General features: G+C 42.9%; 1 protein-coding gene across 2 annotated transcripts; it reads left to right on the forward strand.

Annotated features, from left to right (window-relative positions):
* The first annotated feature begins 290 nt into the window (after positions 1-290).
* Positions 291-10506, forward strand: vegfaa (vascular endothelial growth factor Aa). Of its 2 annotated transcripts, XM_044034523.1 has the most exons (7): positions 291-1005; positions 2715-2757; positions 3681-3874; positions 4703-4779; positions 4894-4926; positions 8017-8148; positions 9998-10506. In XM_044034523.1, the coding sequence occupies exons 1-7, from the start codon at positions 940-942 to the stop codon at positions 10017-10019; spliced, it is 567 nt and encodes a 188-aa protein (XP_043890458.1). In that variant the 5' UTR covers positions 291-939; the 3' UTR covers positions 10020-10506. The 2 variants fall into 2 exon arrangements, with proteins under 2 accessions (XP_043890458.1, XP_043890459.1); XM_044034524.1 differs by lacking the exon at positions 8017-8148 and having other exon boundaries at positions 296-1005.
* The last annotated feature ends 16705 nt before the right edge of the window (positions 10507-27211 follow it).

Consider the following 27211-nt stretch of genomic DNA (forward strand, 5'->3'; position numbering starts at 1 on the left):
AAAATCTGCAGTCTCACCATTAGATGTCACAATTTTTTTATGCACTGGTTCTTTAAAGTTGTTTCTTCTGCTGCTGTTATTGTTATTTGTGCAATTCGTGGTAAACAATGACAGCGTGAGCCACCTGTAACTCAGACTAGAGGCAGTGGTCCTGCTGCTGGTCCTGCTGCTGCTGCTGCTGAGGGGAAACGCATCCAAATTAATCGGCTCCATTGAGAAGACGTGAAAGAACCATAACCCCACCCCCCCACCCCACTATTGGTTCCACCCAGCCCCGCCTCCTCGCTCTTCATAACGCATGCACTTGAGTCGCCACAGCAGGACGCAGAAGAAGACGACGACTGTAGAGCCTGGTTCCGCGCCACAGATTGGGTGCTCCACACTGAGTTTTTTTTAGAGAGACGCACAGCACAGAGCGAACGCTGAGTCACACACACACACACACACACACACACACACACACAAGGAGGGTGAAAGCAGAAGGATCACTTTATACCAGCATACAGCGCGTGCTCTTTCTCACACACACACCCTCAGGCTGTGGAATCAATGAGCGCAGAGTCACGCCGGTGCGTAAAGTTGGTGAGCTGATCCTTTCTCTCGCTTCCATTTGTTCCTGAGGTTTTTGCGGAGCAGCGCAGCGCTGCTGAAGTCCCGGTTTCAGCGGAGCTTTCACACCGATCCCAGTGTCTTTGTCTGTGGATGAGCCGGTCTGGGTGGATGGTTAAAGCTCTCTAGAGCAGCGCACTGGAAGTCTCCCTGTGAACGAGCTACACGCGTGGACATGACAATGGATTTGCTGTTGCTATAGCGAAGAATTACTGCGATTTTTGAGTATTTATTTTATAAGATTTGTGGATTTTTCCCCCCCCCTCCAATATATATTTTTTGACGCAAAGCCCGCAGAGGTTTCAGAACTCATCGTGTGGAATTACAACCATGAACATTGTTGTCACTTTGCTACAAATCCTGTCGGCAGCGCTTTTTTACCTGTCCAGTGTAAAGGTGAGTGTGTCACTTTATACGCATCTATCACACATACACACGTACACACATGTACACGTGCCTCCTATTTGATTTGGACTTTGATGACGCATGCAATTGATCAGTGCGCAAATGTTACGTCTTTAGCGCACACAAAACAAATGTAACAAGTTATTTTTACACAGCTTGTTTGTGTGTGGGGAAACTGTCAGCGCCCTTCATCCTCTATACACCCCCACCACCACCACACACACACTCACTGTCTCTCTTAGGCAAAACCAGACTTTATTTAAAAATCTGTCGATTTAAGGTTTGTTCTGTGAGTGCATCCAGAGTCAGTGACAAAGTGTGTATCACGAGTGTGTTTTTGATTTTATAAGACAATCTTTACATTTCGGCGTTGGTTGTGTTTACATTGAATTCGTTTATGACACAGAAAAGGAAGTTTGCTCATAGGCATAAAGCCCGCAGACGGGCACAATAAGTCCAACAAAAGGCTGCTTGGTTTACAATGTTTAAAAAAGTTTCTCAGTCATTGTCAATGCCATTGATGTGAATACATCCGGGAGGGAGCGCATTAAGTGAGATTTGAGTGAATGGGGTTTCTGGAGGCGCGCCTTCCTCCTCCTCCTCCTCCTCCTCATCGTCTTCAGATGAATGGAGTTTGAACAGTGAACAGTCAGTTTTGTTCTCACGCTGCTGTGTGCTGTGCTCAGCCTCAGACCCGGTTTCTCCTGTCCCGCCGCCCTTCACGGTGTCCACCTCGTTTCCACGCAGGCTCATCCGTTTTTCTCACGCAACATCTGCGCCGGGTTACAGCAGCCACACAAGGTGCGCGCAGATCCCTGTGTGCGTGTGTGTGTCCGGGCTAATTGTTGCCAATCCGTCACGACACTTTGTGTCATCAGACAGAGACCGGTTCCTGTGAGAAACTTTCAAAATAAAAGGAAATCATAACGTATTAATCATGTAAATACTGTCACACCACCGTTATAGAGATTTGACAGCCACAAATTAGGATTTAATGCATGTGTTGTTGTTCGAGCTTCAGTTCAATATCCACTGTAATAGTGATGTAACTATTTATAGTAATTATTTTATCTGTCAGTCTCGATTAATCAATAATTTGTTGATTTTTTTTCCATCTTCTTCAAATCTTTAAAACCTAGAATTGTGGGCTGCAATATTTAACCTAATTATTCATCGACTTCTAAATTGTTCCCTAAATATTTTTGATGATTTATCAATTGTTTTTCGAGTGTGGTTATTTTAGAATAAAAAACAAAACAAAACAATATATACAATCAAATCTGCAGCACCATTGCACACATGGACAATGCAAATGGACCTATGTGTGTACAGTTTTTTATTTTTTTTATCTTTTTTATTTAAAACATTTGAAGTGTTGAAAACTTAAAAATTCAATTCATTGAAGACCAGTCTTTGCGTTGCTCATGTAATTGATGCTGTTTAAATGTAATCATCTTCCCTTCTCCCTGGTGAACATGAATCCTCATTAAACTCTTAATGTTGACACTTTATAGTTCCCCAGCCGCCTGTTAGTGTGTGACAGAGCTGATAAATGAATGGGGCATTAAGCCGGTAACATGGAGGCTTTTTCTTTTGAGAAACCTTGTATTTATATGTTTATTCTTTAATGATGATGACGATGACATCATGTTTTATAAAGGTTGTGGTTTAACACTCAGATAAATGTGCATCTCTTACAGACTGCCAGCATTAACAAGGACGTGGAGAAGAGTAAAAATGAGGGTAAGTGTTTTTTCTTTATCACACTTGTTTTACTTTTCTTTGTCTCTATGTGTGTGCAGGCCGGAGGACTGTAAGGCCACCGTGTGGCCATATGGGGAAATGTTAGTTTCTTAAAACATGGAAACCTTGACAGGTCACAAGGTGTTGTTGTTGTTTTTTTTCTTTTGTATTAGCTGGGATGTTTTCTCTGCGGAGAACAAACAGGAAGCAAAGGTCTCACTTTAGACTTTGGAGTTGTCATAAAAGCACTTTTACTTTGTAAATGTGCTCGTTGAGGACACGACAGAAGGAACACGAGCAGGCGCTCAACTCAGCCTTGCCCTTGATGCATATTTGCCGGCCGCGATGCCGTCGCGTTGAGGTCACGGTCGGTCCTGTCGGAAGGTGATGAATGGAGACACAGATGAGTCACAACAAACGGTTCCCGTGGACACAAGTTGTTAGTGTTGGAATAGGTGCAAAAAGTCCGCCATCTGCAAGCGACTGACCTTCACACACCCACAGTCAGGAGACCGGAGCACCTGTCAGACACTGTCATGTGCTCTCAGATAAGACTGTGGCCTGATTACACCAGCTGGGGAAAGAGAGAGCTCTAAACCCTTGCTGATATCACATTTGTATATGTACACAAATTGAACTGAGGACTGTAACTGAAATGAAGTGATGAAATAGAGTATTAAAATAATGAAATTACGTTATTCTTCTTATTCTGTGACCTATTTGTCTGTGGATCTCGTGGAGCAGCTGTCGCCGAATTTGTTGACCCCCTCATTTGTAACACAACATATTGATGATGATGGAAATGGTAGCATTAGTGCAGGTTCAGGTGTCCGTGTGCATACTAATTCTGCTTTTAATGTCACTAATGTGGAGGAAAACATGATAATTACGCTGTGTTTGTGTTGTCTTTTTCTTTGTTTTAGTCATCTCGTTCAATGACGTCTACACAAAGAGTTTATGTAACACCAGGGAGGTGTTGGTGGACATCTCCCACGAATATCCGGACACGGAGCACACGTACATCCCCTCGTGCGTGGTCCTTAACCGCTGCGGAGGCTACTGCAACGACGAAGCGCTGGAGTGTGTGCCCACGGAAACTCGTAATGTCACATTGCAGGTGAGGAGAGACCTACGTTGTTTCCACTCAAGTCAACCAGGCTTTGTTTACTGCTGTCGTGTTTGGTAAGTTTGTGTGACTTTAGTAAAGTGACTCAGAATATTTCAAACACTGACGTCGAAAGGTAGCGCGCGTGGACGTACTCGTGGAGCCAGCAGTGGATCGACAACTCGTGTGTTCCGTGATGTAAAATCACAGATTTTCTTACAGTTCAGACAGAAAACAAACATTTTGTTGAGATAGCCTCTATGCTTTAAGCTGACATAGATTTCATTAGGTGACTTACTTTGTGTCGCTGCCTCAAACAAACAAATACATTCAAATTCTGAAGACCATAGACGTAGTTTGGGTCGATTAGCGAGCTTCCTCTGCATCCGCCAACGTCAGCTCATTGGAATATCAGTGGAAACAGATGGTTTAGTTTTCCTGACATGAGCTTTATTTTATTATGCAACTGAAAGTAGAGATTATAGATCCTCAGATTAGATTATTAGATTTGTCTTATTATATTTTTGTGAATCGTAATAATGGAGATTGAAAATCCAACCCGCGTCAGACAGGCGGTGGTGAAGCAGAGCAGAGAAAGTGAAGAGGAGGAGGAGGCATGGCATCTCAGATATGTTGTTTACTCCAGCGCTTCGGTGGTTACAGCGACATGCGTGAGGTCAACGTTTCCCCCCGGCCTTCGCATGTGGTCTGATGGAGAAGTGGCACATGCAGCGACACAGGCGCAGGGCTGCGGTGTTTAGACGTGCGTGTCACCAAAAGTCACGGGCCGAGGCTGGAATCTAAAGCTCGCCTTGTTTGTGTCCTCTGTTTCCCATCAAGGTAATGCGGCTGAAAACGATGGTGACGCAAAAGGTCATTGACTTGAGCTTCGTAGAGCATCAAAAGTGTGAGTGCAGGTAAGCAAACATCGCACCCCCCTCCCCCCCCCACACACACACATGGTAATAGCAATAAAGTGAAAGCAGACGTCTAACGAACTAATTTCCACTCCTTTTTTTTTTAAATTCCAGATTAAAGCCAGATGTTCAAGTAAAGAAAGAATAGTAAGTACATCTTTGGTGATTCTGTTTGTTGTTGCTTTTTTCTTGCTTTGTCATCTACCCTGAAGGATTTTGAGGGGGGATGTGAGTTTTTAGGTAACATGTCCTTGAAGTTGATTAATGACTTGTGTAACAGAGTACAGACGTTGGTTTCACTGTGATGGTCCTCGTGTTGGTCTGCGCGTGATTATACCAGGATGTTCATCAGCTGTAAAGCTGTAAATCAATTATTTTTTTCAATCAGAAGATGCCAGTGGTCAGCCTTGAGTTTGATATTCATTGTGTTATTCTGTAGATTTATCGGCATGGAACACGGAACGATTAAGAAACAGAACAATTAGCTATATGAATCATTTAAATGGTCATATTTAAAAAGAGGCATAAAAACAAACACCACAGTTACACAATTCTAAGACAATTATGCTAAATCATGAGGTCTGAGTCCCCCTGGTGGTGGTCGAGGACCGCGCGTTGGCAATTGTCACGTGAAATATGAATGAATTATTCATTAATCAACGTTAATAATTCAAATGATAATCCATCCGTCTTCTTCAGCTTTATAAGAAAAAATAAAATAAGACATTGTACAGTTTTCTTTATCCGACCTTTCCCGCACACGATGGACAGATAGAAGAGGCCCCATCAGCTTTTTCTCTTACTGACACTATCTTTATAGGACTCTTCCACTTTGAGCACGCTCGTCTTTGTTTTTTATGGCGGCCAAGTAAGTGCTTTATGGCGCGGCCTTAACGGCGTGACTCACCGAGACGCGGCCAACCGACTCTCGGACCACCCATCGCCGTCTGCAAACCTGACCCTCGGCGACTTCCGCGTGTCTAATCATAGCAACAGGTGTCACGCAGTCGGAACTATTTTTATTTTCTGAGATTTAAATAGAGGATGAGCCCCGGAGACGAGCTGAGGTGGTGGAGAGAATTCACTCGCTGTCACAGCTGACATATGAACGTGTGTTTGTACGGTGTGTGTGTGTGTGGCTTCTCAGCAGGAGGTCGGCCTGTTTAATTGGATAGGGAAGAGTGTGCTCTGTGGAATCGTGGTGTGGTGCCTTAAATCCTGACGTACTGGTGGAGCAGAGATGAGATCATGTTAGCTAAGTCATGGGGCTGAGCTCCATGCCTGCCTGTCCCTGTGCACGTAGGCAGCTGCTCTTGCCTGCAGCAGGGTGGAGCGGAGCTGTGCCTCGGCCTCACACTCCATTACCGGGAGATATCGATCCTGATACACCTGACCCAGAGCTAATCCTGAGGATCGATATCCAGGCATTCTAAGGAGGAGGCCGATACGTGCAGACACTCTGTTGATTTATTACCTCTTGTTATCTTGAACAGATATTGATTCGGCCCCACCAATACTCTACGCTTTCTTCCCCCCCTCCCCGACTAGTTTAACTATTTTCCCAAGGAGCATAATATGCTGCTCAATGAAAGAATAATGTGAATAAAGGACGTCTAAGTCTGTCTTTAAGTCAGCCAAAGCAGTGCCATCACACATCTCTCTCTCCATATTTCTCCCCCTACATTGATCTTTCACTAAATGTCGTCCCTCGAATCAACACTAAAGAGAAACTTTACACCAGAGCAAACTCACTGTGTGTGTGTGTGTGTGTGTATGTGTTCACATGTGGCCTTATGTAAGAGGAGAATCGGAGCCAGAGTGAATCAAAAACATTTGTGTTAGTGTCAGCGTGATATCTCTCTTATGGAAGGCCGTTTCTCGCAGTAAAAGAAACGCAAAAGATGAAAATCCAGCAGGAATAAGATGGAAAAGTCAGCACGAGCCATAATTGTATGATAAAAAGTTGAAATGATGTGAGTAAAGGGTCAAAATTCAAAGATAAAAGAGATAAAACCCCACAGTTGTGATAGCTGATATACCAAATCCTAACCTTCGTTCTGTTTTCATGTCCGCGACAGTGAAACTGAAGTTGCTGCTCGTATCTGGACAGGAACGGTTCGCTGCTCTGCAGTCGGCCGCACTTGTTGTTAGGGGCTTCTAATCAGCCGCTGTGCTTCCTTTTGTTTTAAATGTTAGATACCACATCAGGCACAGTCCATAAATAAAGCACACATGTGCCGTGTGTGTGTAGCGTTATCGTGGAAGCCTTGAGACAGTGACTGATAGCTTGTGCTTTGGCCTGCTTCACTCCTGTTTTCATTGCAGCTATAGAAAGTGATATAGGATTTATCCTGGTTCTGGGGACGCCTTGTGTTTTGCAAATCAGTTCGATGAGACAAAGCACATTTCTTTGTTGCTACTTAGCAACTCCATTTATATATCTGGTCATATCCTTGTTGTGTCTTTATTGTGACCTTGTGCATCATAAGCTGAAACAGATTGTCTGTCGCAGCCTTGACCCTTTTTGACCTGATCTGATCACAAAGTGTTCAGATGTGAACTCCGAATGCATCTGGTCAGAGAAGTGTGTCCAAATTCGTTTACCCATGTAAAAGCAGATCTGCCTTCAGGACGCATTAAAGTCCGCCTCCTCCGCTGGCGCCGTCTTACCTGCTGCGATTTGTCGCCACAGCCACAAAGCACACGGACACCTGACGTGTGTGTGCAGTCAGACTGGTTAAAATCATAATTTGGCAAACACAAATGCAGATTTGCATACAGTGTCATTTGAGATTTGATTACAACGAGAAGCATCTTAATGTCAGGCGTGAACAGGGGAACTTTTTAAACCTGTTAGAGGTTGACTTGGTTCACTCGGCTGTTTGCTGGTGGCTCTCCGGTGATGATTAAAACGTGTTTTCCTTCCTTTAAAATGATCTTATTTGTTTTTGCCGAACGTCAGGGCTGAATATTTATGAGCGATGGAAGATTTTCGTTGACCTGTGAGTGTAGGATGATTAAACATATGAATAACATATGAATAACATATGAATAACAGAACATGTTGGTACTAGTCTTCTGGCTGCTGTGCAGGAGGAGTGTGTGTGTGTGTGTGTAAGGGGGTGGTTGGGATGTTGCATGAATGTCTGTCTCTGCCCTTTCTGCAGAATTCGCTTTATAGCTTAGACCTCTCTCTCTCTCACTCCCTCCCTCCCTCTCTTTTTTCTTCCCTTGCAGCCACTGTGTGCCTTGCTCAGAGAGAAGAAAGCGCTTGTATGTGCAGGACCCTCTCACCTGTAAATGCTCCTGCAAATTCACACAATTAGACTGCAAGTCCAGACAACTTGAGTTAAACGAAAGAACTTGCAGGTTTGTTTACCGTAAAACCTATCACAAGAAAAACTCTGTGCCATGAATCCCAATCGTTTTTTTTTCCCCCCCCTCCTGTTGACCCCCAATCTCTGTCGCCCCAGCATGGACCCCTCCCCCCCCTCCCCCGCTGAGAAAAGCATGCTTCTCCCTGCTGTGTGATGTTGTGTCGTGTTGTGTTTGTAGCAGCTCTGTGTTTCTCTGAGTTTGCATTGTGTCTTGTCAGAAGCGACCATTGTCGTAAATCTGTCGTCCTTCGTTGGTTCTTAAAACACTTTTCTTAGTTGTTGGAATGAAATTCACGTACTGACAGACATCAATAAAAAAAGTTGTCGAGGAAGGGAAAAATCCGACGTCTGTCACTCTTGGATGTTTGGTTCATCCACGTTTTCTCTTACTATCTTGATTTTAGTCCAGGTTTAAAAAAAAACAAACAAAACACCCTTTGTGTTGAAGACAGCCCTTAAAATTGTTCTTAAAACGGCTTATAATTAGGTTATCCATTGAGTTAGCGCTTTATAAATCTTAAGGTTATTTGTTTGCTTCCACACACCTCACACCTGTCTGCTTCTGGCATTTAATACATTTCTGGCGTTTGATCACCATCAGCATAACTTAATAGTCAAAAGTGTCATTTATTTATTTAATTAAGAAATTCATATATTGAGGTTTTGACATGTTCGACATGCTGTTATAATATCTATTATAATATATTGAGTTTAATGGGTCGTAAGCAGTGACGTGGTCTTGCCAATACTGAACATGTATCACTGAAGGACAACTATAATTTCATCCTAACAATTCACAGACATCGCTGTGAAGTCACCAGCTTTCCCCCCCCAGAGCTTTCATAGTCATCATCATTTGAGATCCGTTGATTTAACAAAAAAAAGGAAGAGAAAAACCTGATGAAGAACATAAGATAAGGCTGAAAAGAATTAGCGAGAACTGTTAGATCCTAAATTAAAATCATTTTTCCTTTGGGGTTTTTGGACACCGTAAAAACAACAGTTGATTATTGACATGCGAGCGGAGTGAATCACGCTCACGCAGCCTCGCGCCTCTGTGTGCCGCTGACACTCGATACCGTCATAGTTATTAGTTTGGCGTTGAGCAGGAGGCCGCTCGCATCACCGAGCCCATAGATAGGTGCAGACGCTGCCGCCCTTTAGTTAACAAGGCTGCGTTTCATGACCTCCACTGACCCGTCACCTTCCACGGCCTCTGACCCCTCAGGGCCCCCCACACTGAGCCACACACTTCTGAATGACACGATTCAGTCTGGGTGGTTCAGGAAAGGTGGTGGAGGAGGAGACTTAAGGGCGAGAGGGGAGGTGGGGGTTGGTTTGGAGGGTTTTCACCCGGGCCAATCCATTCCACAGTTCCTGCTACTCCTGTGTTGCTGATTGTGACTGGATGAGTGGATTCAGTCCCAAAAGGAACTTCACTCCTTGGTTGTATTTTATGAAAGTAATCTAAGGAGTAATTAATGAATAAAGTAATAGTTTTACTTCTTAAAATGGTAACATATAATACATAACTTACTTATTACTGTCACTTAGTAACTTGTTTTGTGGAGGAAGTATATTTTAAAATGGGCGGCAAAAGCACCAGGTGGTGGAAACTGACCCAGATCACCTCCCCTCTCCACCCTTCACACACACACACACACACACACACACTGTGCACTTCTACTTCCTGTGCTGCTCGTCTTCTTCTTCTTTTTTTTTTTGTGTTTTAGTTTTTTTGGCATGGACGCGTTTTGAGCCCAAGTCATAATCTGTGATGAGGCTTTTTCCAAAAACCAGATGATTGTTGCTAAACTCGATTTCCGTCTCTCCCTCCACAGATGTGAGACACCGAGGAGGTGAGACCAGTGACACTGTTATGAAGGAATTCTTTTCTTAGCACAGCACTTTGAAACCTGAGGATGCATTCCCTGCAAGGACATGAAAAAAAAAACGCAAGACAGGACACTCTGGACGTCAGATTTGCCACTGTCTGTTTCCTGCATAAGGATATTTATATATATATATCTATATATATATAATATATATGTGTGTACATAAACTATACAGTACCTTGACAATGTGTAATGCTGCTACATGAAGATACTATTTAAAAACAAAAACGAATGCGCCGCCGGCGCGTGAATGGGAAAATGTCTTGGTGGTGTTCTGCCCGTGGGGTGGAACTGGGAGAAGAAATCTGTTTTTATTCTTTTTATTTGATGTAACACTTCACTGGATGCTGGTCTGCTGTGGATATGACTCCCAAATATTTCTAAAGTAAAATGTGCAACCTTCGTGGAGGCAGATGCCAAATCTGCCGCTGAACTCTCGCAGAAGAGACTGACGGGGACAGAGGATGGAAGGAATGTCCAACATAAACGAAAAAAAACTGTACAACTCTGTGACTTGATGGGACGTCTATGCTTGTGCGTCCACGGTACGGACGCCTGGTGTGAAACCACCAGAGTTCTCTCTCCGTGTTTCCTGAAGTGACTGTAGACACAGGATAATGTGAAGATGACTGTCTTGCCCACATGGAGGGGGTTACATGATGATTCATCTCCACAGGTCAGATTCTGTAGGCAAGAGACAAATATTTTGGGGCCAGAACTCGTCAGGTTTCCATTTCTAGTTTTTGACCAGCGGGCGTTGCTGTCCCACAGGGCGGAGCACATTTCTTACATTTGACCGTTAATTTTCGTCATTCGTCATCAAAGTCGGACTAAAGCACCCGGATAATGTGACTGGGAGTCGATTAACGACTGCACGCGTGCACTCATTTGGACCAGAGTTGGATCTGTGTTTAAACACAAATCCAGACCCCGGCATGTTGGACCGACAAGGAGAACCAGCCAACCACCGAGTGATAGTGGAGGTGGACACACTCAATTCCCCACTAGTGAATGTCTGCTGGGACAAGGACACGTGTCCTACAACTGTAGCTTGACCTACATATTCATTCAAACATACTGATGGACCCACTATATCGACTTTTTAATAGATCTATACTCAACCTGAAACATTCACTAGTTGTGAAAAAAACAAAGAAATGTGGCGGAAAATTCAAGTCAAGCCCCAAAATATTGTCCGCTGCCGCCCAGAGACCGATTCGTAAAAAGCCAACAGGCTTCAAGATTGCTTGATCTTTTTTCTTTTTTTTTTCAGTTGTCACATTTCAGAAAGTCCATGTTTTAACTAGGTTTAGTCCTGCCAGGGTTCAACACAGCAAAGTGTTTCTTTTTCCTTTGTGTAACCCTTCTCTGGTGGGAAAAGAGATCCATCTTCTTTTTTCTTTTTTTTGCATTCTGCAGTCTTGTGTTTGTGTCACGCGGTGTGCGAGAGCGGGCTATCTAAAGGGATTTTACTGTAGGTAATGTACAGAGAAGAAGACGTAATGCGACAAAACCTCACTGTACAAATCCACGACCTTCCAGTTCCCTTATTTAACGGCTTTGTCTGTGTCCCAAAGAAGCAGAGCAGTTTCTCCTTAACGACCTGGATGATACAGATACCTCTCTGTCCAGTACACTACATCTAATTTATCGAATATTTGGAGTATTCTGTATTATGATATTTATATGCAGTGTTAATGTATTTTATTTTTTGCTTGTATCCCTCCACTGTTTTCAGTGTGTCTGGAGATTGAATGGAAAAAACACATGACTGTGACTTTTTTTTTTTGTTTTGTTGTTTTTTTTTGTTTGTTTGTTTTTTTTTTTTTAAATATGGGGTGGAGGGTTGGAAAGACAATGCTTTGACATTCCTGATTGAAACTAAAGCTGCGTTTCACACCAGCCGGAGGAGAGGTGTCGTGGTGGGCTCACTGACCGATAGAAACCCCAGCCACCAACATGTGTGGGAATGATGTGCCAACACAGGTGTTTTTCATTTTGGACCGGGGCAATGGACATGTGGTTTTGCACTCTATGTAACCCCCCCCCCAACCCTCGTCTTATTGAAAGTGAAGGAGTCTCATTGTCATTGCTCAGCTCAGACCTTATTTAGTGAAGATTTCTAATCAGATTGAGGCCTCTTGTCCGGGGGGTGGCGGCGCTTTCTCTCTAGTTTTAGGACCACTTCCTCTAATGATTAACTGTTACCATATAAGACAAAGATGAAGGAGATATAGGATATAACATTCACTTTATTCATATTTATTTATACTATTTAAAATATCTGGCTCACATTTTATGTCCTAGAGCTGTGCTGGTGCAGGTGTGTGTCAGTCATGTGCGTGATAGTTTGTATTCAGCGGATAATGTGCAGGCAAAGAGAAAAATAGTGAAATATTCAGCTAAAAGCTGAAATGGAGTAAATAAATGGGCATTTTACTAACATGTATGCATTTCACAGCCAACACAAATGTAGAAAGAAGTGCCGAACATCGTGGCTGACTTTCTTTATTTCACCACACCGGCCCTTCGTTACTAAAACATGAAGCCTGTAACCTCAGCTCGCACTGCTAACGTAACCTTAACTCTCATTTGAAGGAATGGATGACTAGGGTGCACAAATGATTAATTCAAGATCAGATCACTAACAAGAGCAAAGTTTACCCGAGACAAAGACTTTGAGCGACTGAGAGTGAATCAAGGCCCAAGCAAAAACATGTACAGAATACATTATGGACTTGGTCTCAGTCAAGTTCTGGTTTTGCTAGTGTGGTCTTGACTCAAACACCTATTTACGTGAATTGTAAGTCCTGTCCCGCACATTCTCAATCATAGTCAGAAAACTGGTCATTTTTTTAATGGAACAGCACCGAGTGTGAGCCAACGACTGTCCACATGGAGCCAAACCCTCAACGTCAGACGCTTGTAGGCAAAGCTGCTGCACATGGAAAACCCTTCACGACACATGTCTTCTTCTTATGAGTCCTACCTGTGTTTGTGTTTGCACCATCTGCACCACAGCTGTTCATGTGAACCCACCGTCTTGTGCTGCCACCCCCCAAAACTGGAGGCCTGAGAGACTTGCTGCTGGCTTCAAGCCCGTGCCTTTCCACTCCTCTCATCATTGACAACATTCTGCTTGTATCTGAATGACTTTTTTTTCTCTCTCTCTCTCTTGAGCTTGTACAGCCACAATTTTTTTTAGTATATTTTCACATTAATATATTTATTGTTGCTGTACTGTTTTACAATAATAGTCTTTTTGTTGTTGTTTTTAATGTAACTATTAAAACATATTTATTTTGAAAATACAATGTTTGAGACTTCATTATGAGTTAACTCTCGATTGTATCCTTTATACCAGCGTTTGCCAATCCTGGTCCTCAGGGATCCCTGCCCTCCGTGTTTTACATGTGTCCCTGCTCAACATTCCCCTTTGAGTAAGCAGCTAACTGGATGGCAGCTGTCTGCCAGGACTGTGTGAGTGTCTATATTGTAGGTCAGTAACTCATTAACTTCCATTATTTGCACAGAATTTATGACAACACTTGGAGGAAAGTGGTTTAAGCTGCATTCATTCATTCATTCATCGTCTTAAGACACTTTATCCTCCACATGTGGGTCTCGACACCCTGGACAGGTCACCAGTCCATCCCAGCACCCAAGATACAGATGCATGAGTATCTGGAGTCAGTCAGTCAGTCATCATCTAACCGCTTTATCCTCCACCAGAGGGTCGCTGTGCCAATCTCAGCTACATCGGGCGATAGGCGGGGTACACCCTGGACAGTTCGCCAGTCCATCGCAGGGCCACACACAACTAGAGACAAACAACCATTCACTCTCACACTCACTCCTATGGTTAATTTAGAGTGTCCAATTTACCTAATCCCCACATTGCATGTTTTTGGAATGTGGGAGGAAGCCGGAGAGAACCCACACACACACGGGGAGAACATGCAAACTCCATGCAGAAAGGCCCTTGTTCCAACCGGGGCTCGAACCCGGGTCTTCTCGCTGCAAAGCGAAAGTGCTAACCACTACACTGCCGTGTGGCCCTGAGTATCTGGAGTAAACATGCAAACTCCAGGCAGAAGTCTGTAGCAGTAGATAAGACGTTGACAGACATACGTTGCATATGAATGCGTCGTAGGCTTGATGTCATGTAACCGTTTCACTGATTCTGATTCAGCAACGGAATGGATTGATTCTGAATCGTCTGTTTGAGGGGAGAAGTTGGTATTGACTGTTTCGGACATGGAATGATTCGTCGGAGAAGGAGTTAGCTCGCCTGATCGTCATTTTTCTGTGTTTCTCATGAACATCACTTATGATTGGTTGACCTATGATCTTTGCACATCTGTCCGTCATAATGGTCCAACATGTCGCTTGTCAGGCTTCAAACTCGGCAGGTGACTGACTATCATGATCACACTCCTGTGTCCACAAAAATAATTGGTAACCGGATTCACTTCAGCCCGGTAATCTGAACATAGTCCTGGTTTCTGTGAGGTTCTTGGATACAGACGGAGGAAGAGGCTGGAATATATTAGCGTCAGTCCAGCTGTATAAATCCAAAGTGAGAAAATGTGACGTGACACAGTGAGGGAAAGTAACTGGAGCAAGATCAACGTATTTGAGCGAGCGAACTCACAAAGGACACGGAAAGACGACATGCATTAAAGATAATGGAGCACAGAGCAGACAGTCGCGGAGGAGGGAAACCAGACAAAGACACACCAGGATCACAGGACACACAGTTTGAACCAAATCCAAAGAAGAAACTGAAAAAACAATCCAAAGAAATGGTATTGAAAGGCCAAACTGAAAATCTATAAAACCCAAAAAGCATCTTATATTGTTCAAGGTCATTTGAAACCTACAAGTTAAAAAGTCATTAAAACATTGTCCATTCTTTTCTTCTGACCGTCTAACCTCGTTTCAAGAATGGACAGGACATTTTATTTTTTTTTTGGGACTAAAAATAAATTGAAGAAAAAAAGAAAAAGGCAACTCTGCAATTCTGAGCAGCAGCTGGACAATTTCCCAACCGTTGACTTTCCACTTAAATAGAAACGCAGGAAAATCAGTGGCAGGTTACACCACGCAGACGGGAGGGAGTGGAAAATGCTGTTTGTAATCTCTTTCACTCATGCCCTCCTCGCTGTAACAGTATTACACACACACACGTCTGAGAAAGGGTTCACTCATGCTTGTAGCTACTAATTCCCAGTGAGACTGAGTCAGACTGATGTTGTGGGCAGGAAGCAGACACAGAGACTTTCACTCTGTCCAGGAAATGTTTAACTTCAATGCAATGAATGGAAAATGGCCTGTATTTATTTTGATGACATTTATTCATGCACTGGATCTATATGTGTTATTCAGAATTGGTGAAGCGTCATCTGCAGCAGAGGGCCCGAACTTGCGGCCCTCCAATTCATTTCCTGTGGCCCATCACTGAATATCAAGTTGTATAACATTTCTGTGTGTTGTGGCAGGACGAGAAAGGCGGTTTATTGCCTGGATGCAGGAACAACGAGAGGACATGGGCCCCATACAGCAAATATATATATATATCCTCTGAACACGCCCTTACCCATAATCCAACTGGGTGATAGAACACACCCCTGAGTGCCCGCCACAGTGTATTATTTTGAGTTATCTATTGTTCCATATCATGAAATATCATCAAAACATTATGGTGATATCATTTTCATATCGCGCAGCCTTACTGCGCAGTTGGTTTTTCCCAAAAAGTTCGACTATTTTCACGTGACTGGCCGCCTCCTGACCAGACTCATCGTCATTTCAGTTTCAGACCCCTGATCTACAGTATCTAAGGTCACAGTGTATAGCATTAAGAAGGGTTTTAGAATAAACCTTTTATACGTACTTAAACCAAGGGTCATGCTTTAACAAAGTCCGCAATCTTGTGCCGCCATGTTTCCACAACGCAAAAAACAACGAAGAAGAACGAGGACATGGCAGAGAGCGGAAGAGTGGCAAGAGTGACAGTGTGTTTATTACATGCTTGTTGACAACATTGCATTTCGGTGCTTGAAGGCCACCGTAGTTCCTGACATGCTTGGGAAAGGGAGGGTTAAGAAGTCTCACCATTGTTGGTGGTCGTTTTCACACCCAATAGTCCGCTAGACTTGGTACAATTGGGGGTTGCAACATTCAGCCGGTCCAAGTTTGTTTTGGTTGTGTTTACCCACGGTGCCCTGCGTTGTAGTCCACTTCCTGCATTTGGTTCCCTATGTTCACTACGTTTTTAGGCAGACCAGAGTTTGTTTATTTGGTGCGCATCAGAGTTCGGTTGAGCATTCACACCTCCCCAAACAAACCAGGCTTTCTGAGCAACCAAAGGGTTTGATTAAGAAGGGCTGGTGTGAATGCACCCTAATTCTTTAACATCAGATCTTCAAGACCATCACTAGTGTTGTTTCATATGTTTGAAAGACGTCGTGATAAAGAGCCAGAGTTACCAAAATGTTTATAGTTAACTTAATAATTTGTGCTGCTGAGTAAAAAAACAAAAAAACATTGTGCAAGATATTTTATTGTTGGGGTTTAGAATCTTTTCCAAGATCAAATTGCAGTGTTTCTCAATCCCGATCCTCAGGAACCACTGCCCCCCATGTTTTAGATGTTTCCCAGGGAGGCAGGGATAACAGACACAGGTGAAACACATTAGGGCGGAGCAGACAATCAAGCAAAGCAAACACCTCTGAAACACAATCTTCAAGAAGTCCAGTTGGTTCAGAGACTTTTGGAGAACCCCTCACTCAGGCAGAACAAGAGAAAAGCACTATCAGAGCTTGCATGTGAAGGCTTTACTGTGTGTGACAGTTTGAAACAGTTTGTGTTGTGTTCTTTACAGATAAAGTTGTGGGGGTTTGCTGGAGGAAGTCAGCTCAAAATAGACCCATTAAAACCTTAAAGCACGTTCAGGGTTTCAACAACAACAACAACACCACAATCACATGTGCGCACGACGACACATTTTAGGGCAGTACAAACCTGTGTTTCACACATTATGGACTTACTACAGTGTGTGTGTACGTGTGTGTGAGATCTGACGGGTGGAGGCCGGCAGTTAAACTAAAGAGATCTGGAGGCAAGTGTGCCTGCATTGTGTTAGATAAGCAACACTGGCTCCAATTCACACGTATGCTGTGCATTGCTTCTTATGTCTGTATGCCCGCAGGCGCGCGTGCACAAAAACACCCAAAAGTATGAGCAAAGTGACGGAACACATGCATGCCCTTTAAACCTCTCTTCCTTGCTCTGTCTTTTGTGAATCGCTTGGCTTGCACAAGTTCACCCCATGCCGAGTTTGAGAAGCCGGAGAATAATGAGTGGCTTAGCCACTTCATCTCTTGACCCAGTTTGCCCCTGGGCCTCTTTGGCTAACTGTGAGTTGCAGTACCAGTAAAAATGCAGGGTGCACAAACAGAGAAAAAGCGGCTTCATCCCACAGTAAAGGGAGAGGTGATATATGGAGGTAGTTTGGGGAGTCAGAGGACGACTCCACATGGGAGATGAAAGCTGAGGGACCTCTCCTCTTACATGTCCTTCCTGTGACACTGCAGCTGTCGGTCCTTTAAGGATGTCCGTCTCTCCTCTCATAGACACACTCAACACTCACAGTATGGCTGATGGAGGACTGTTTGTCATTGGTTGAAAACTTCAGGTCCCAAAAGATTACCCATACAATGTATGCACACACCGCTTGTTGTAGTAAACATGTATATCTGAATTTAAAAGAATCTAAACACAAAAAACAGTACAATACATAAGTTTAAGGTTAAAAAAAGGAAAGGTATAATCTCTGGGGAACACGACTGGAGCAGGGACAGGAAACTTAACAGATCTCACCAACTGACAAAGAGGCTGCGGAGCACAGAGACTAATGCTGCCTTCACGTGCGATCGGAAAGACGATACTTCCCATTTGTGAAATTGGAACTATGTTCAGAACCTAGTTCAAGTGACTTTGTTGCTGAAGCAAAATAAAATATGACTGACAAACTTTTCACTCTTACCTGCTTCTTGGGTAAAACTATTTTGAATTCACCTGCTACAGCAGGAGCCTTTTTGTTTCTTCTCCTACATTGTGTTTATTGATTTGAACAATTTTACACATATAGAGTCTTACACAGTAATGAACACATACCATAACGCAGGCAGCAAGGTGTAGGAACTCTCTGCCATCTTGAAATGTCAATGGTCATCTTAGGAACTCGTGTACAAAAATAATCTCTTTTACACGTCAGGAACTCGTATTTACCATAATTCTGATAGCATGTGAAGGCAGCACTAGTATACCAGAGGGGCAGAGATAATTGAATACAGGTGAAACACATGAGGATGGGGAAGACCGCCACGACTGCAACACTGTGAACATCTGTTGTGTCTGTGTGTGTGTGTGTGTGTACGACGAGACATCAATGCATCAAAGTTTGAGTCTTGAAGGATGGGGGGGGCAGCGAGTCTGGTGGTGTCGTCGTAGAAGTCTGGGAAAGCTCGCGATCACCACAAACCACCCGACCAATACATCCCTCTCCTGTCTGCTCTGCCCTCAAAACACACAGGACACTCACTGTCTGACATATAGTGGAAGAGGGGGTGTTGTGAGGACGGCTCCATCGATACGGTCATGTTAATTACAGTGTTGCTACAGCTGAACCACACTCATCTCCACATGCACATACTCTCACATTGAGACATCTGACCAAACGTGATTACTCTTTCAAAACATTTGTTCAAAACCAGCGGCGACATCACGCGTAAGAATCTGAATGGCCCGTACTGAAGCCACTACTAGTTGGCCAGAGCCATGTTTGCAAATGGAAATCCACAGACGTCAGATGATACCACGGGTCAAACACACTGGTGTCCACTCATATGTGTTGCAATGTATCATCTATTTTCTAGTTTACACTTAGTATTTCTAAGTGTAAACTTAGAAATACACAAGAAATACACAAGAAATAAGTGTATTTCTTGTGAAAATTAAAAAAGTGAAAGTGTCTCACACAGTGTGTGTAAAAATGAAACAGAAAATAGCTAATGTACTGTTGCCATGATTAATAACTCTCCATTTTGCTCTGGGCTCACATCTGCACTTTGCTTCGTGTAGTGCTTCCCATAAACTTGACATCAGTGTGTTGCCACATCACAGCCTGGCATGTTGAGACAGTGCGGCTGTGGTTTGAAAGAGAAAACAGAAGAGAAAACTGACACTCCACCCACCAGCTGCCACCTCAGCAGCGCTCGGCTGCCGCCAGGACTCCAAGTGATGGTCATGGCTACTAATCACTCTTCAGCGTGTATGGTGTGTCCCCTCCGTGGCTGGACTTCACTTTTTTATTTAATTCAATCAGGACAAACGAGTGAATCAAAATTATTATTATTATTGTAAAAATGGGTGAATCAAACACCCTGAAAAAGGTGTAGACTTGTAGACTTTTGTATGACCCGACTGATGCTTTATACTCTCACCACTGTAGGAATGTAAAAGCTCCAGCATTTTGATGTTTATAATTATTTTTATTAAAAGATGTCAGAAGGGTCACATCAGGCCAGCGTCACTGTTTATGTACAAAGCATATCTAAAAACAAACCCTGTTGTGCACGATTGGAAAGACACAATAAAGTAAAACCAACAAATAAAATACATGTAAATAAATGTCAGCTGGGATTTGTGATTGTATTTGTTTAAATCAGAGTTTCTCAGAGCAGGGTTTCCACGTTTCCCCTGCTCCAACACACCTGATTCAGATAGATGAGTCGTTATCAGGCGTCTGCAGTGCTTTGCAGGTGTGCTGGAGAAGGGCAACATGCAGGGCAGTGAGTCCTCAGGAGCAGGATTGAGAAACACCGGTTTAAACAGGGAGTTTGTAGTAATGCAGCAGTGAAAGTGAAAAATATCCTCCTATACATTGCACTCTCGGAGTAAAAAAAAGACAATTCTAATTGGCTGCCCAAGGTTTACAGAGTCTTTTACAGAGATGAAGTCATGGCTGAGAAGATGGAATCAACCAGGCTTGTATAAGTTGCAGTTCTAAACAAAAGTACGTACCATCCATTTCCTGGTCAACTCTCATTGGTTATTGCAGGGTTCTCACGTGCCAGTTGCTGTTCAGTCATAAATAGCAGACATGTTTTTACGATTTGAAATCGGGAAGACTCTGATGCTTCTGATGACATTTAGATTACGTCTGTTAATCCCTCACCCTACAGGATAAATTTAGCCAGATAAAAGGACCAGATCAGGACTGGAAATCTGGCCCTTTTATCCTCTAGTTTGGGGCAGGCTTTAAGTACTTACATAGGACTTGACTAGCATAGATAGATACAGTACTTTTATTCATTCAAGCGTCCAGTAGCAGCTCAAGACACGGCAGCATAAATAAACAAAGTAAAGTGTGCAAAATACAGCAAACACTGTAGTCACATTGGTGCTCAGTGGTTAAAGGGTGTGTGTGTGTGTGTGTGTGTGCACAAATACTTTGGTAAAAATACAAAAGTAAATGAACTCTATAATCGTGTAAAAGCAGCAGATGCAGTGAAAGCTCAGGGTCAGGATTCCATGCAAAGTTTGTGCCGCAGTGAGATTTTGAGAAACTAAACTAACGAGCGTTCTCTCGCCAGTTCAGTCTGTGATGCAAAAGACTTGAGACTTACTTGTGACTTGCATAACAATGACATGGTCCCACCGTCGCCTGATACTTTGGCACATGCCGCAAGAGCATTCCTTCCAAGTGGGCAGAGCCGCAGTCAAACCTCTCAAAGAACACCGTAGCTTGTGCTCTTGTTGCCCCCTGTGCTGCTGGGCCTTTTTGCTGAGTCATAACAGAATTGACGTGTGCGCCACTGCTGACACACACAAACCCTCCCAGTCCACTTCCAGACAAGAGCTCGTCCAACAATGAAAAGTGCTCATTCTCTGTGTTTGCTTCACTTCACTCAAATTACCTCTTTCTCTCTTCTTTTTTCTGTCTCCATGTTTGGATCTCATTCTTTGTGATTGGAGGTTTCACGTTGAGAGAGGTGGCAGCAAACTCTAAAGCATTCTATATTTAAACTTATATAAATACAGGGCTGTCAGCACTAGCACGTTACGTGAGATTAATGAAGGGCCGACCTTAACGTGTTATGTTATCGCATTAATCACATGTACGAAGTGAAATAGATAAATACAGAGGTGAGAGATGGAGATAAACCAATTCTACTGCTTCTGTGTGTCACAGAATCATTATATACATATGTTAGTGCTGCATCCTGGTTTGTTCATCTTAATACATACAAAATTAGACGTTGGATTATTACACTTATTGAATCAAATAAATCTGAAAGTCCATGAAGTAACTTGATTTGCATTTATTTGCTTCCCAATAAAGAAACGTTATAAATTGTTAATAAGAACTTAAAAACTGAAGTGAATCGGAACTTCTGAACTTCTCTGCTGATGAGGTTTGTCTGTGGATGAAGTTAGCCAAAGACGACAATGGCTGATAGCAGCTTTAAATTAAATGGAGATATGTCAAAATTAGGCAAGACGCTGCGATAAAAGTAGGATGAGATGAACTTTAAGATACAGACAACAAATCCTAAAGGACAAGAGAAAACAAGACAGGGAAACACAAGGGCAGGAAGTAAAATAGGACTTAAAACACAGGGAGGACAACTACAAAGTAAAACAGGAAGTAAATTCAACAAGGTACAATACAAAAAGTGAAAGATACATCTGCTACAGGGATACATATTTTTTTAATATTTATATCTGTAGATCCTTTGAAAAATGGGGCAAAGCTACAAAATACAAAAAATTTTAGTAATTTAGTTAAACTGATAAAGATAGAAGATAAACAGCTCTCTTTAGTAAGGAGCTGGTTGTGCATAAGCACTGTTCATATTTAACCAACAAACAGTCACCGGCATGTTTTCATTTATACACACATCATGACAGAATCAGGTAACGGAAAAAACAACAAAGAAAACTCAACAACACACACGCACACACACTCACACACCCTTAGACTCTGAGCACCGAAGTGTGCAAACAAGTTAGAGTGAACCTACGTAGGAGAGTCAGTGTGGTGAAGGCCACCTGTTACACAAGAGCCTAAAGGTCAAGGAACTTCATCACGCAGACAGAAGAGGATTACGTAAGACAAACAGGTAGCGAAGAAGAAGCGCAGCTAAAACCAACAAGGAAGCAAACAGACAGGTGTGCTCAACACCGACACTGTAAGCATGAGTCAGTGCACAGAGACCATGTGACCAGGTGTTCATGTGCTGTGTCTGAATAAATCAGAGTTCAGTTTAACAGAACGTGGTTCATTCTGCACAGACTTGGAAATGAAAGATTATACAACCATGCCTGAATTCTGTAGTTCCAAGTTTCAAAATGATGTGTTATGTGCAGTGTATAATATACATGAAAATATTTGTATAAAAACAAATCACGGCAACTATATTATCGAAATGCCGCTTGTTATCGTCGTTGTTGTTGTTGTTGTTGTTGTATTTTTGACTCTGAGGAACAGAACAGGGAGAGAGAAGTTGCTGTTAATTGTCGCTGATGTCATTACTCATCTATGCTAAGCAGTTGGCTCTTTTGTTGTCATGCCATTCATTTCATTTGGCTCGTAGTGGGTGGGGCTAATTAATAAACCCAGTGTTCCAGGTGTAATAATAACTCTACTTGCGGTCATTGGAATGTGGCGTGTGTTACCTATGACTGCCTGTTGTCTGCTCACCAGTCAATCATTTACGTTCCGATGAAGCTGGAACAGTTTGTTCCGCGTGAAAATAAGGCCCACATATACGCCATGTTCGTCACTTTTGGATCCGCCCGTCCCAAACATTAACCTACATACATACAATCTGTGTGTCTTTTGCGTTGGTATGGCTGTTACACAATACATCCTCTAGAGGGCACTAGGAAGTCACCTCCCCTTCTTCTCATTTGTTGTTGTTGTTGCCATATCAACAACAACGTTAGCCACACGCTAAGTTGCGCTATTTTATGCTCACATATTTGTCGTGGGTGGAAAGAAAACGCATCGGTTTTGTCGTAGTCGTTTACACTTATGTTCAATGTGATCACATTGTGTCTCCGACCACCTCCCGAAGTGGTTTGGCAGATCGGATAACAATCCGGGTGTATGTATACCTGTACGTACAGGTGGTCAGGCACTATCCGATTGCAATCCAATCACAGAAAACACATTGTAAAGGGGGCCATAGTGATGATGTAATTCACCACCATCATGCAGAGAGGCTCTTGAAACTTCCCACCATTTTTAAATGACCATAAGAGTCTTTATTTTTCCGCAGCATGCACAATGACAGGTGAAATAAATTTAACACACAGACGAGAAGCTCTGTCCGTCTCCATCTTTTATGTACTGTAGAGTACTAAGTGTGCAGAGACTACAAACCACCAATGACAAAAACAAACAAACAAGTAATAATTCAACATGTGGAGTCGACTGATGCCGTCTGGGCCACTCGCCCACATCGGGAGCTTTGTTTTGCTGCTGAGGTTTGCAGCTCACTCTCTCTCTGTTCCAGCATTATTTGTGTCAGGGAGCGAAACTTGTCATAAACACTGTGACTCATTAAGTCTGCCAGTCATGTCGTGCAGCACGTTAATGAGCACTTTGTGCCACTGACTGTGTTCAGACCTGCACCACCATCCAGCCCAGGTGATCCCGTCATGAATGGAAACCTCAGGTGCAGGTGCGAACGCTCCCGAGGAGGCACTTTGAGACGTGATGCACGTGGTGTCATTATGTTCAGCCGTGTGAATGCAAATGTTTCCTGTGCCACATTTAAGGACCGCCCACTCATCCTGATGTCCCATGACACACTGCAGTTTCATAATGAGCCAAAAATATATTTGCACTCCAACACTCAACTGTGATTTAGTCTGGATGGTCGGAACTGAGACTTCTGGAAACTATCACCTTACATTTATGTTTCAAATAGTTCATTAATAGGCATCACCTCATCTTTTCAACATTCTTTGAAGGGAAGGGTAAAATGTTGCTAAATGTTACATACTGTACCTTTAAGCAGCTTTGCCCCCAGTAACTTGTACTGCACTGTGTGGTATTTGCTCTGGTTCCCACCAAAGATGTTGGCCTCAATCGCAGATTTAAGAGATTTTTCTGCCCTGCAGTCTGACACTGGATGTGCTGGGTTTTTTTACTCTCAGATAAATATTTGGGCTTGTTTACTTTTACAAGCAGCCTGTTTGAAGGTTGGTGAGATTGTAAATGTAAGCATGAGACCAGGTGGCAATAATCTTTTTCCCCTCCCGCGAACCGCTGTGAATCTATATACACATGCACCCGTACATGCTAGCATGCACATGTTGATCACATGGCTCCGGGAATCTGACTTCCACAGTGAAATGGATCTGCAGTTAGTTTGTGTGTGTGGGCCGCCGGTTGCAAGAGGATCTTGTGCTGGTGACGTCAGGGCCAGATGGACCAGAGACGACCTCCCAGAACTCCCAGTCTGATAGTCTGACCTACGGCAAGCACAAGTCTGACTCAGGCTCCCACTCATTATCCCAGTGTGTGTGTTTAAGTGTAACACTTAAATTGTAATATCATCACACTGGACCAGTGATGGACACTGTGGACACACTGTGGTCTTGGTGGGAGAGCAATGACAGCATATAGTCAAAATGGTGCAGACCATTTTCACATGAAAATTAGGTTTTGTAATACAAGTAACATGGTACATGGTACCTCTGGTGAGTTGTGTTTGATGACACAAACACGACAATAGTGGTTTTAATTTTTTCTGTCACTTAGGTCTCAATTTCATTTTTTATTTCATCTTTATACATTGTTGGTACTTTATTTATCCCCATAGGAAAACTACTCTCTGCATTTAACCCATCCTCTACTATAACCTTCCTAGAATTAGTAACAGTGAGCAGCGCCCGGGGAGCAATGGGTGTTGGGTACCTTGCTCAGGGCAGGGGTACCCCAGCCTTTTTTGAACCCCCTCAAGGATATTATTTGCTGCTTGAACTTTGGAAATCAAAACGACGTCACACTGGAAAAGGTGCTCTCCAATAAGGAGGGGTGTCTATATTTACCCCCATGTCTTTATATAGCTGTGGGTATGAGCAGCCAGGGAAAAGCAATCACGAGAACTGAGGTCTTATGAGCTTGTGGCCTAGTACAACAGTGTCCCTCTGCCCTGGTGATGTGACTCAATCCTAACTTCAACTGTTGTGCCAAAACAGTTGCTGTGTATATACTTGTTGCCTGTGGCCATACGTACTACAGTATACGCTTATTCTGTTTTGACAGTCTGCATCACCAGTGTTTTTGGTGCATTTGCATTTGCCCGCATCTGTACTCCTGAGGATTTCCCTCTTTATCAAAACAGATACATAAGCTACGTCCATGCTAATTTCAAAATGCATAAGTTCTGCTTTGAATAAGTCTGTCAGTGGCGATTGCTCTAAAACAACAAGGGAAGCTCAGCTTTGTTTAAAATGTCGTCAAATATGTACTGTGTTTCACACCAGTTTGTTCATAATCAGCTGTTTATTGCGGATTGCGTCTTACGTGATCATTCATATTCATACGAAAACTTCCACAGAAGCTCAGCTTCTCTCGGAGTCAATGGAGCAGTGGGCGTGTGCAGACGCTGGGCTTCTGCATGATGATTGGAGGAACTGTTTGAAAAGGCGGAACCACTTTTTGATTGACAGATTGCAGAAACATACACAACAGCTGAAGCTTTTCTGCTTCAGTCCTGTGTGGATTTTGTGAGAGAAGTCTGTAGACAAATAGCTGGTCGTTATTGACCATTTTCATTTTTGCACATGCACTGTAAATTAAAACACTTTTATAGCATTTCAGTTTCATTGGACCCCAAAACAGAAGTTTGAAATTGTTCCTGGTTCAGTTTTCATTTGAAAACTCCAGGGCTTTGTTTTCATACATATGGGCAAAAACAGAGCCCTTTGAAAATGATTACACAGTTTCTCACATACGGTTCTTTAAAGGTTCTAATCAGCTGCAGCTCGACTATCATCTGTGAACAACAACAAAAAAAAACACTACTAGATGTTAGACATGTATATTCTGGTGCTGGAGGGTAACTATTCACACGTCCACATAATGAAACCAGTTATGTCACAGGCAGAATTGTCCTGTGGAAACAGGTGTGTGAGGTGTCACGAGGCAGGTAAAGCAGGGCGATGACTAAAAGTAGAAAGCAGTATGATAGCAGGGGGACAGTGATACTGACAATGCTGACTGACCTTTACAGAGTAATCACATATCAACACGTCACCTTGTGTGTTGGGGGGGAAGAGTTTAACATGACCGTCAGTGCGATAGTCACGGTCTTAAGATTTACCACAGGCTACTGTCATTTAATATGTAGACGTGCTACAGGTTGGCATGGCATGCGTGATATACAGTGTGCACTGGTTGACAAACAGAAGTTTAATTCTCTCTCTCAGTTTACTTTATGTCAATATGTTATAAAGAAATTATTATTAGCACCAAATATATCCTGCCAAATGTGCCTTTAAAGCTTTTTGGAAATGAAAACTGACGTTCTTTTAAATCAGGGCTGCTTGTATTTGTCACGATGCCTTTCATACTGTATCTTATGTAAAGCATTTTGAACTGCTTTGCCTTTTGATGGCATTGTATAAATAAGTTTGCCCTCCCGTTTTGTTTTTCAAATGTCAAAGGCAGTGAGAAGTGTGTATGACTTGTTTATATGATCTTTTTATCCAGGTGATACACACACAATCGTTAAAAGCCAAAATACAAAGAAAGAAAACCTGCCTCATACAAGTGCAATAAAAATATAAATAAATAAACAAACTCGCCTGATTTTTTTTTCTGTCTGTGTCATTTCTTGAGAAAATGTCAAAAACCCACACATTTCCTGAATCCACCCCTCTTAATCTGATCCAATCCGGGTTTCTTCATGGGTCATGTTCCATCCCACGGCCAACCTTCATGTAAATCAGTTCAGCTGGGTTATTACATAATCCTTGTAAAAACAGACAGACAGATGACACAGAAAACATAACCTTGAGGTGGATGATCTACATCAGCAGAGACCACGTACCAGGTTCCATGTCTGCCATGCC

Source organism: Solea senegalensis, linkage group LG9 (assembly GCF_019176455.1).
Source record: "Solea senegalensis isolate Sse05_10M linkage group LG9, IFAPA_SoseM_1, whole genome shotgun sequence".
In the NCBI taxonomy this organism is placed as follows: Eukaryota; Metazoa; Chordata; class Actinopteri; order Pleuronectiformes; family Soleidae; genus Solea; species Solea senegalensis.